Source organism: Colossoma macropomum, unplaced genomic scaffold (assembly GCF_904425465.1).
Source record: "Colossoma macropomum unplaced genomic scaffold, Colossoma_macropomum, whole genome shotgun sequence".
NCBI lineage: Eukaryota > Metazoa > Chordata > Actinopteri > Characiformes > Serrasalmidae > Colossoma > Colossoma macropomum.
In genome coordinates this window covers 5,468,411-5,480,769 of record NW_023494793.1, presented here as the reverse complement: position 1 = coordinate 5,480,769, position 12,359 = coordinate 5,468,411, and the positions used below count along the sequence as shown (strand labels likewise).

The window sequence follows — 12,359 nt, the reverse complement described above, 5'->3', positions numbered from 1 at the left end:
AAGGTGTCCTTTGTGAGCTGCACTTTCCCATGAATCAGTTCTCTACGTCTCAAAACAGATACATTTACGTACATCTTGTGAAAATTTGACTGACATAACAACTGTAATACAGAGCTTGTCACACTTTCACAGATGCTCAGTTGTGTCTTTTCTCCTGGGTATATTTTGGTTTTTCCGTCTGAATTTACATGCCCAAATCGTAAGGCAAATTATTCAGTAACTGCATGAAATAAATGTAAATTTTATTCATTTAATTTTTTAGTTTTTTGTAGAAGCTCCCCTCAAATTAACAGAAAATGTGTTTTATGATCATAAACATATTGCTATATGCTTACAATTTACTGAAAGCCAAAAATCTTAGACGCTCTTTGTATTTTTTAATAAAAGTAATTTTTACAAAGCAGATCACTGAAGAGACGCCATCTAAGATCCAGTTTATAGCTCAGATTTGAGGAAAAATGGGTCGACTTTCAGTAGAAAAAAAAGTTGTGAATTCAGCTTCTTTTATTATAAAGTTTTACAATTACATTACCCATCTATTTGACTGGAAAGAAGACAGTTACAGCTCTCATATGACACCCATTTTGAATGAAGCTTATGAAAGAGGAAAGTTATGCAGTAAAGTATATGACGAAGTACGTTTGGGAACCACCGGTGGGTCCAAGGAGTTAAAAAGGTTAAAAAACACAAACATATATATTACACAGGTTGCTAGCAATAAATGGAAGCTTATGTCCACAAGTTACCATTGTGCTAACTGCAGGCCTAAATCAATACACACTTCTCTCAAAGCCTGTGGGGTTAAGGAATCTCAAATAGACTTGCTTGTGTGGTGTCTGCCACTGTATAACGTTCTGTATCTATAACCATGAACAAAATCAGACTCAGTGTGGTTGCTAGTGCTGTTTTCAGCAGTGTGATGGAACCACATGCTGTTATGTTTATTTAAGGAGTCTATAAGCTTTATATTACTTGTGGCTCCTGTGCAGATGACTTTATCTACATGTAAGCTGCATTAGCCCTGTAGCTCCAGTGCAGAACTAAAGAAGCAAACTTCAGACGCCAAACATGTCTGGGTCGATTGGCTGCATTTGGGGTGTGCAGGGGGGACTGTAAGCACTGTAATGGCTGACGTGATGTGTGTTGGTTTGTTTGACTCGTTCTGCTCTTCCTTGGAACGGACGGCTGATTTCAGTTAAGTGGTGTAACTTGTCCAGACAAGACTGTTAACTGGAAATGGAGGCTATTCTAAAACAGTCATATCTTTGAAGCATAAATGTGTGCGGTGGAAACAGGCTCATCTGTGCAGGTTTCCCCTGGCATTTAATATTGGAGCTTCTTTTTGGATGTTTTAGTCATATTCACACTGTATGTAAGACTCCAGAAAGAGTGACATCCCTTCTTCTTGAATGTAGAATAGTGATATGCATACCAACTGCACTTATGTCAGGACAAAGTCTGTAGAACTACAGTAGAATAGTTATTATTGTTGTGATAAATATCTCTATTAACAGGGATTTTGTCTCCCTTTGCAGCAGTAACAGCCTCTACTCTTCTGGGAAGGCTTTACACTAGATATTACACTAGATATACACTAGAAGGTCAGGTACTGATGTTCTGTGATTAGTTCTGGATCTCCCGCTCATCCTAAAGGTATTGGATGGAGCTCCCTCACTCCAGAGAACACAGTTCAGCTCCACAGCCAAGTGCTGGGGTTTTATACCCGTCTAGCCGATGCTTGGCTTTGGACATGGTGGCCTTAGGGCTCCAGAGCATCCCATTCTATTGCTCCGTGCTTTTCTATGGAGACTATACAAGCTGTGTGCGCAAATGAGTGCACCTTAAACAGGCTGTTGCTCGGAGCCCCGGCCATAACATTTCACATTTTGGTCACTAAAAGTGCAGAACCAGATCAGTTGAATTTTCACGTTCACAAATATCCAACATTTAATAACAAAACAGCTACTTTTCACCAGTCTGTGCGCGATCTGGAGCCAGCTTCACTTTTTTAAGCATGACAAGCCTGAAAAACACACAACTGAACAGCGAACACAATAAACTCACAGTGTGTGTGAGTATTTGCAGCATGTAAACATAAAATGAACCTTGCTAATATAGTGGAATGATCCCATAATGCAGTGCAAAGCTCTGTAAACAGTACATGTGTGGGTATAATGTGTCGGTGTGTCTGCCAGCATGAGCAGAACAGCAGAATTCCTGCTGGATGAGCTTCCGCAACTGTGGCCTTTCATCTCGATACCTTTACCACACACACACCTTTATCCTCACTCAGCCGTATCTGGCTGTGTTCGTCATGACGTCACGTCACCTTTAGTGTGTGTGTGTTGGCACCTTTCTGTGTTTGTCCAAAGGTCACCGCCCACACACTCAGGACTGCGAGCAGGATTCAGTTACACATACAGGCTCATAATCCGCCACTTATGACTGGCTGAGGTTTAGTGTTGAAATCTGATTACGTTTAACCTGAGTTAATGTCCGCTGCGTCCCCAAGTGACCCCACAGCTCTGAGAGAGAGAGAGAGCAGAGAGAGAGCAGAGAAAGCGAGAGAGAAACAAAGAGAGAGACATACAGAGCCAAAGAGAGATCAAATGTTTCTTTTCTGTGAAATCCGCTTTAAAGTGACTGAAGCTCGGGATGCCTCGAGGAATGTTTTGAACACCAGCAGCCTTCAGAAAGTGTCCTTGGAGTTAGAGCTCTCTCTCGCTCTATATCCTTTCTTGCTCTTTCTCTCGCTTACTCTCTCTTCCTCTCTCACTCTTGCTATGTATCTGTATCGCTCTCTCTTACTTTCTCTCTCGCTTGCTCTCTGTCTTTCTGGATCTCTGTCTCTCCCTCTTGCACCCTCTCTTTCTCGTCTTATGTTTTCTGTGGATGAGGCAGTTTGTAAACGGTCAAATATTGTAATTTTTTTTTACATTTTTATCAAATATTTCCTCAAATATTCCATAAGGATATTGTGGATATCAAGATTTGTTTTACTTTTAAATCACTTCCCTGTTAAATCATGCCGGCCGAAAACCCAAAGATAAATCACTAAAACAAGGAGTGTGTTTACATGCACTCAATAATCCCATCCTAATCGGATTTCTGCAGTTATCTGATTATTCATATGGTTGTGTAAACAGCACACGCCGATGTCTTAGATCGGAGTGAGGTCTAGAGAACCGATTAAGAAATCTGATAAAGAGAGCTGGATTTTTAGCTCATTAATCAGATTTCTTAGTGCATGTAAACTTTTACTCTGATTTCTTTCGGATTTCTCAGTCTGAGCATGTGCAAAATCAGACTGCGGTACTGGAAATAAGCTCGCAGGTTGCCGCGAGATGCAGCAGAACACTTTGAGCGATGCTGAAACCAAATACATGCTTGACGAAATGAGGGATTTAAATACCTAAATATTGATCTTTTAGGTGATGTATGTTCATATTTTCAGGTAACATGGTGCTGTGTTTATATTATGTTTACGTTATGTCTTCTGTGAGTTTATTGGCTAGTTGCAAAGCAGAAATCTGATTATTGTCTGACTCATGTAGACCCAGAGTTTTATTTATTTATTGGATTATTATTAAGTACACGTAAACACACTCAATGAAATGATCAGGTTTGGATTACCTGTTATGCTGACTTAAGGCAGTAAATGAATATTATGCTTCCTGTTTTTCCTTCTTTGAGTCATGACAGTTTACAGATTGGGATATTTGAATATTATCAATATAATAAAGTGTCTATTTAAATAGAAAAACATACGTAGGAACAATAAAAGATGCTGATAATATTAACGAATGGCTCTGTTTTTAATCTGCAGGACCGCGGCAGCAGCAGCTCGATGGGGAAGATCGAGCCGATCTCTCCGGTCAGCCCGGCGACCGTGGACCCCGACCTGGACCTGGTGCCCACACGCTTCTCCAAGGAGGAGCTCATCCAGAACATGGACCGTGTGGACCGGGAGATCACCATGGTGGAGCAGCAGATCTGCAAACTAAGGAAGAAACAGGTAAGAGAGTCTGGATGCAATACAGCTGCAGCGCTGTGTCTGTATGAGAGTGAAAAATGGATTTTTTGTGTTGTAGAATTGATTCTAATATTGTAAACCAGTGCAGTTGATCTGAAGGGGCTGATTCAGCTGCATTGTCACTCCTGCTCGCAGGGTTTTCTTTGTTTTTGCTATTTTCCAGCTTTTAAAATAATGGTGAACACATCAAAGCTACAATATAACTGCATAAAATAACTGTGCACCAACCAAAAAAGTCTGTTTTTTATTTTTTCATTTTTGAAATTGGCCTTCCTTTGTTTTGCTGCCGTACACATGTTCTCTGTCGTTCTCCGAAGCATCTTCATTAGGAGCCACATAAGATGCTTTTCCAATAGGGCTGAAGAAGATACACGTATCCTGAGACCTTGTTAGCCGCTCAGAACTATTTATTGGGTGGTCTGTTTTTACTATTTTAATATTTAAAAAAATAATTTCTGAAAATGTTGATGTTTTTTAAATGTAATGATAAAAACAAATTTTAAATATATTTTTGAATATTTAACTGTTCAGTTTACTTTTACTAAAAAAGTTAGACATTTTTATACCTGAATAATAAAAAAACATTACAATGGATTTTTTGCTAAAATTATGAATTTCACATTTTTAAATAATGAAAGTGTGTATTAATTTTTTTTTATTTTTTTAATCATACAATGGACACTGTTCATATTTGTTATAGAAACACATTTAAAATGTTTAGGCATAGACATCTATATACCTCTCATTATTCTAGCTGTGTATTATTTTGTGTGGAAACCTAGTAAAGTCAGTTCAGCATTATTCAGTGCTGCCTCTCTGCTCACGGTCTTGTATGTTTCTGGTGTAGCTTTGTTTCTGTCCTGGGTAGTTAATGGTTTGTGTGGGACTGAAAAAAGGGAAAAGCGGTGGTGTGATTATGGTGTGGTTAAATCCTCACTCAGCAGGCCTCAAACCAGCCACACAATTACACACACTTTTCCACTCCTTCCTCCTCCTCCTCGCCTTGTTCCAGTCACAGAAAGTAGGTTAAAAATATATGAGGCTATAAACAGGAACTCCTGCAGGAGAGCAGCGTTTTTGTTTTGTTTTGCTTTTTTTTTCTTACCTCATATCGTTTAAGCTTTGCAGCTTCCTCTTACAGTATCAGTGCCTCTCTCTCTCTCTCTCTCTCTGTCTCTCTCTCTCTCTCTCTGTCTGTCTCTCTCTCTCTCTTTCACACAAACTGGCTGCTGAAATCTCACACTACAGGACTCATTTGTGAACATTTTTGAGTCATAAAATCAAACGCTTGAACAGGTCAGAGGTCCTCAGATCACTTCAGAGTTTATGGGAAGGCTATTATGGGAAGAGTGACTCATTTCGATCCATCTCCCGACATGGAAAATCGCTTCAAATTGTGAAAATTTATCGGAAGGAGGAAATTGGGCTAAGTTATGTAGTGTAAGCTAAGCCTGGACGATAGGGCGGTGTAATCGGATATAGCCGATGATGGACAGGTAACCCGATGGTGATGTGTAAAAGATGATAATCTGTGTTTTGGTGAAAGAGTTAGAATTCTTTTTAATTAGGATTGGAGAGGACTAATTTACCGTTAAACAGCTCAAAAATATGATTCATGTTTAAGAAGTGCACAGGCTCACACACACACACACACACACACACACACACACACACACACACACACTGCACTGTAATGCTAGCTTTGTTGTACGGATTCACCTTAATTTATCTTCAGCTCACCTCAAAGTGACTCGCTGCAGTAAAAAACAGGCTAAAATACTGAAAGTTAGCGCAGAGCAGCTGAGTTAACTCTAACCTGATGAGAGAGCCCCCTGGTCCTCGTCTGCGGTCGGTGTGCAGAGTGAGTGGTCTGGTGGTGATCTGAATTATGGAAATGCTGCTGTATTGATGGAAAGCGCCTTGTTTTTAATGTGGAAAGTGTGTGGATGTGATTTAGGAAATTACTTGCTGTCTAAAGTTCCTCCAGCAGGGAACAGTGTTAGCAAGCAAGTCGCCAAAGTATTATCGATAATTGCTTATTTATTTATTTATTTATTTATTTATTTACTAAAAAAATATGGTGCTAATTATGTTCAGACATTGCCCGGGCCCAGCGTCAGCACAGCTTTAGGTTTAGACCCACCATTTTGCATCATATCTGCATTTACTCCATTTTAACCCTCTAGAAATAAAGGTTAGATTTTCTTTGTCTTTCTTTCTTTCTTTCTGTCTCTGTCCATCACTTCTTTTTGTATCTTAATGTTTTTAATTCTTTTTTCTTTCTTTCTTTCTTTCTTTCTTTCTTTGTCTATCTGTCTGTCTGTTTGTCTGTCACTCTTCTTCTCATTTGTATCTTATTGTTTTTCTGTCTGTCTGTCTGTCTGTATCGCTCTTTTTTCTTTTTTTTCTTTTTCTCTCAGCCCCGTTTTCTTTCTCTCTTTGTATCTTACACTTTCTTTTTCTTTCTTTCTTTTTTTTCTGTCTTTCTTTCTGTCTATATATTTGTCTGGCTACCTGTATCACTCTTTGTTTTTCTTTCTTTCTTTCTTATTTTCTTTCTCTCTTTCTTTCTTTCTTTCTTTGTCTATCTGTCTGTCACTCTTCTTCTCTTTTGTATCTTATTGTTGTTCTATCTGTCTGTCTGTCTGTATCTGTATCACTCTTTTTTCTTTTTTTCTTTTTCTCTCAGCCCCATTTTCTTTCTTTCTTTGCATCTTACACTTTCTTTCTCTTTCTTTCTTTCTTTTTTTCTTTCTTTCTTTCTGTATATATATTTGTCTGTCTACTTGTATCACTCTTCTTTGTTTGTTTCTTTCTTTCTTTGTCTGTCTGTCTGTCTATCACTCTTCTTCTCTTTTGTATCTTATTGTTTTTCTGTCTGTCTGTCTGTATCTGTATCACTGTTCTTTCTTTTTTTCTTTCTCTTTCTTACTCCTTCTTTCTTTCCTTCTATCTTTTTCTTTTTGTCTTTCTTTCTGTCTATATATCTGTCTGTCTACCTGTATCACTCTTCTTTGTTTTTCTTTCTTTCTTTCTTTGTCTGTCTGTCTATCACTCTTCTCTTTTGTATCTTATTGTTTTTCTGTCTGTCTGTCTGTATCTGTATCACTCTTCTTTCTTTTTTTCTTTCTCTCTTTCTTACTCCTTCTTTCTTTTTCTTTTTGTCTTTCTTTCTGTCTGTATATCTGTCTGTCTACCTGTATCACTCTTCTTTGTTTTTCTTTCTTTCTTTGTCTATCTGTCTATCTATTGGTCTATCACTCTTCTTCTCTAGAGATGAAGGTTAGATTTTCCCATAATGCCCATCCAGGTATATATACATTCAGTGAGTGTCCTTCCTGTCTGATTAACATGTACAGCTCTTTCTTTGGTATGAGTTTAAGAAGAAAACAGAAATCTAATCTAGTCTGATCAAAATGAGCTGTATCAGGTTTGTGTCAGGAAAATGAGGTCATTAACTTTCTTAACGCTGACTTTAATATGGTCTGATTCTGTGATGTATCTGAAGAATCTTATGGTTATGGTTTTTTGGGTCCAGTCTTGCGTCCGATTGTCACATTTAAAACCAAATAAAGTCTGTTAAACGCTGCTCTGCTCTCCTGTCAGACCGTCTCTGCCTGTTGACTTGTGGTTTTCCGCCTCTGCCAAAGAACCAGAACCATAAATCTAAACCACCTGAACTCTGAGGGGAGAGATGGGTGGGCAGAGGGGTGGTAGGAGAGAGAGAGTGAGGATTGGAGAGAGAGAGAGGGAGGAGGAGGAGGAGGAGGAGGAGGAGGAGGAGGAGGAGGAGGGGGAGGAGGAGGAGGGGGGGAGGAGGGGACTGGGCTTTTTAATGCTTTTATAAGTAAAGACATGCTACCTACAAAAAACACTTACACTCTCTCTCTCTCTCTCTCTCTCTCTCTCTCTCTCTCTCTCTCTCTCCATCATATTGATTTGCTCTCTTTACTCTTTATTTTCTTTCTTTCTCTTCTCTTCTGCTTATTTTCTGTTTTAATTTTTCTTTTTATCTGTCTGTGTTTCACTCTTTCTGTTTTTCTTTATTTTTTTTCTCTGTCCCTTTTTTCTCTTTTTTATCTTGCTGTTTTTCTTTTTTTGTGTCTATCTATATGCCTGTGTATCTGTCTATCATTTCTCTTTGTATCTTACTGTTTCTTTCTTTCTTTCTTTCTTTCTTTCTTTCTTTCTATCTATCTGTATCTTTATCTATCACTTCTCTTTTTGTATCTTACTGTTTCTGTCTTTCTTTCTTTCTATCTATCTGTATCTTTATCTATCACTTCTCTTTTTGTATCTTACTGTTTTTCTTTCTTTTTTTCTTTCTATCTCTCTATCACCTTTTTTCTTTCTTTCTTTCTTTCTTTCTTTCTTTTTCTTTCTTTGTCTGTCTGTCTATCACTTCTCTTTTTGTATCTTACTATTGTTCTTTCTTTCTTTCTTTCTGTCTTTCTGTCTTTCTGTCTATATATCTGTCTGTCTACCTGTATCACTTCTTTGTTCTTCTTTCTTTGTCTATCTGTCTGTCTATCACTCTTCTTCTCTTTTGTATCTTATCGTTTGTCTGTCTTTCTGTTTGTCTGCCTGCCTGCCTGCCTGTATCACTCTTTTTTTCTTTCTTTCTCTCAGCCCCTTTTTCTTTCTCTCTTTGTATCTTACTCTTTCTTTCTTTCTTTCTTTCTGTCTTTCTTTCTGTCTTTCTATCGATCTATCTACCCTCCTCTCACACGCACATGCTGGTTTATATGGGAGTTTCCTCCTTTTTTCAGTTCAGTAACTCTGCACTGTGCACTCCCTTCGTCCTCCCTCCATCCTTCTCTCTTTCCTTCCCTCAGGTCCCTTCCAAGCACTAAACCATCTGGACTTTTAAGCTGTGTGGTAAACCTTCATTTAAAAAAAAAGAGAGAGCGAGAGAAATGGAAGACAGAGAAGAATGAGAGGGAGGAAAGGAGTAAGCTGAAAGTGTGTGTGTGTGTGTGTGTGTGTGTGTGTGTGTGTGTGTGTGTGTAAAAGCGCTGCAGGATGTCTCATTTATTTTCTCTCACACAGCGGTGGGCTTGGGAATACCACCCTCCCTCTCCCCAACGCTCGTACACAAACACTGATCCAACACACACTCTCTCTCTCTCTCCTGGTAGAGTTGCGTGCTTTTGAGTGGGGGGGCAGTGGTTGGGGGGTATGGGATGGTACTGTAGGAGCCCCTCTCAGTGCCCCATAGAGGCCCATGTTTGGAGAGATTTGGCATGGATCACCTTTCTGCATGCACAGCGTACTGCGTGTGTGTGTTTTCATTACCTCATCATAACACACTCCAGTGTGAGAGTGCTAATTTACAGATACACCCTTGATGTTGTGCAGATCCACTCATTTTAAAGCACACTGTGTCCAGAAGTATTGAGACAGCTGTTCTGATTATGAGCTCAGCTAATTAAAGCTGCACCCATCACTAATACAGGCATTCACACAGCTCGTCTAATCTCCATAGAAAAGCATTGGCTGGTAGAATGGGACGCTCTGGAGCAGCCGCACATGAGCCTAAGCTCACCATGCCCGGTGCTTAACCCAGAGGGGTATAAAGCCCCCCTAGCATGGTGACCACTGCTCCTGCGTTCTCCTTATTTCCATCTGTCCAGATTACTACCAAAAACCATAAGTACAGTGCTTTTTTGCACTAAATCCATTTGAACAGGACCATTTATACTCTCTTTGTAGTGAAACATGCAGTTGGTCAGTACTGACGATATCCATGATGTACTCAGAAAAGAGTTGTGTGACACAATTTATCACAGTAGTGATGAAAAAGTCATTGTCCACCTCTTTCTGTGGGGGGTGTTAGTTATATATTTATATCCAGTTTTTGGAATTAGCTGCTATTTAGCTGGTATATTAGCTTGTAATGTTTCAGAGCTTTGTATCAAAGGTGTAAATTTCAGATTTTAATTCGATTGAAATAATATCAGAATAGATTTTCATGATCATGCATCACATTATTGCTTTGTAAGTTGGAATAAATAAAAAAGAACCAGTAATTTAATTTAATTAAAAAAAAAAATTAAATAAAAAAATAAATAAATAAATAAAATGATAAATACTATGATTTTTTTTTCACTATTTTGCACACTGTATTTAATCCTTATGGGATTGTGATGCTTATTGTGATGAAATGCATCATGATAAGATATTGTTTTATTACCCTTCCATAAAAACAACACGCCAAGGGTTTTTTGTTATTGGGTTTTTCCATTTAAGATTAGCTTGTGAATGTTATTTTGGTCCAAAACATCCTTCAGATCCTTCGGCACCACCTTCCGATCAAAAACGTGTGATGCATTATTGCATTTTTCCTCTTCTTCTCCATACGTAACTCAGAACGTGTGCGCAGGTCGAATTGGGCCGACCGCTTCTGTGTGAATGAACACACTGGTAGGGTTATTGGGTTTGTGCCAGGCCATTTCTGTGGAAGCTACACGGGAAATCTTTCTCAGCTTTTACTCATCTTTACTCACTTCTGCTTCTGCATTTTTCCCTTCATAGTCCCCTCCGATGACCTTTGGCACAGCTGATGACGCGAGAGTAGAAAAAGTATTTGGTTAGTGAGATTTCCCAGCATTCTCATCCTATACTTACCGTTTCTGTTCCTTTCTTTGTGTTTTTTCTGCTTTAGCAACAGCTGGAGGAAGAGGCAGCGAAGCCGCAAGAGCCGGAGCGAAGTATTTCTCCTCCGCCGAGTGAGGCCAAACACCGCAGCCTTGTGCAGATCATCTATGACGAGAACAGGGTAAGGACAACACACTTCATATACATCAGGAGGGGTGTATAAAACACTGTTATAGGCAGCTCATGATGGATTGACTTAAGCTGTAGTTATTTTTAGGGAATGTCTCAATCCAATCCAAAGGATTGGGATCTGAATCCCTCTAGCAGTGTTTAAATGGATCGGTATCGTCTATATTGAACTCCATCCGGTTATGATCCTGTTCCTTGCTTTTTGCCTTGTATTTCTTAAGCTGTTTAGAGATGATATAAACAGTCATTATCCAAGGCAAGTCAGATCTCTAAGTTTAGCAATATGGCGCTATTTTTACAGTGAAATATGAAAGCACCGTGTTTTGACTGAGCTTTGACGGCACTTCATCTAAGTACTGGAATGTGAAATGTGAGCAGGCAGTTACTTACCACGAGTGACGAGCTAACACAAACATGCACAAAAGACACTCCCAGCAAGAGTTTCACTCACAAGTCGCACCTGCTTGAAAACGAAACCATGGCAGGAATGCTTTGCTTTAGCAGCTGCTCCGCTACATTAGCAGAAACAGCTCATCCAACGCCAATAGAAAGGAGTTGCTAGTGCTCACCTCGTTGAACAGTATAAAGTTGTATGGTATTCACGGCACTATAAAACTATAAATTTTAGTTTAGACTCTGTCCTGCACATATCAGAAATGAAGTGACCAATGCAAAATAATATATTAACTTTAAGCCTGTTTCCGTGAAATCCATAACTGCTACAGAAACAGCAAGAATGACAAATATTTCTGGTCTAAATTCTAAAAGTAACTAAATCAGTCAGATTTGATCATAAACACACTATTAAATGGCAAAAAACAAAACCTTGCATTAGAAGTTTTCATGCCAAAAATGAATCGATTTTGCGGCAGTAAGCACATTTTACTTAAATCTAAAGACTGGGAAGCAATAAAGCTGGATGCACTTTGAATAAAGTGAACTATTTTGTGAACTAACGTTACATGGACTACCTAATTACTCTGCAATTGTCACTTTCCATTAAATAAAAACACTAAAGCAACTAGTCAGCATTCTAACATGCTAATTGCTGAGCCACACAGTTTTTTTTCCCCAGTTTTCTCCCCAGTTTAGTCAGCTCCAGTTCCACACACTAGTTAGGACTCCCCACATCACGTGATACCACTAGCGCTAGGAGGGTGAAGGCCTGCACAGGCTTCCTCAGAGACCTGTGAAGCACCACCGCATCTTTTCGAACTGCCACTAACTCAGCATCACTGGACAGCCGCACGCGCTCGAAGGAAGGCGCCAACCGCCAGATCTGTTACGTCAGCTAACAGACGCCAGCTGAGTGATGGGGGGGAGAGGCGAGGCCATCCTACCCACCCAGAGAGAGCGAGGCCAATTGTGCTCTCTTGGACTTCCGGCCACGTACGGCTGTAGCATCACGGGGCTCGAACTCGTGATCTCCTGATGACAGGGCCAACGCTTAGACAGTTGCGCCACCCGGAAGCCCGAGCCACACAGTTTTTGTTCTATGTCAAACCAAAGGACATTAAAGTGACTTTGTACACAACATATG

The 12,359-nt window shown here is 39.5% G+C and overlaps 1 protein-coding gene across 4 annotated transcripts in view; it reads left to right on the top strand.

The window, feature by feature from the left end:
- The window catches only part of ncor2 (nuclear receptor corepressor 2), a 179,295-nt gene that overhangs the window by 85,798 nt on the left and 81,138 nt on the right, over positions 1-12,359 (top strand). For all 4 annotated transcript variants that reach the window (XM_036578276.1, XM_036578273.1, XM_036578274.1 and 1 more), the window contains 2 exons: positions 3,827-4,015; positions 10,698-10,811. In XM_036578276.1, coding sequence (XP_036434169.1) covers positions 3,827-4,015; positions 10,698-10,811 — 303 coding nt within the window. The remainder of the gene's footprint in view (positions 1-3,826; positions 4,016-10,697; positions 10,812-12,359) is intronic.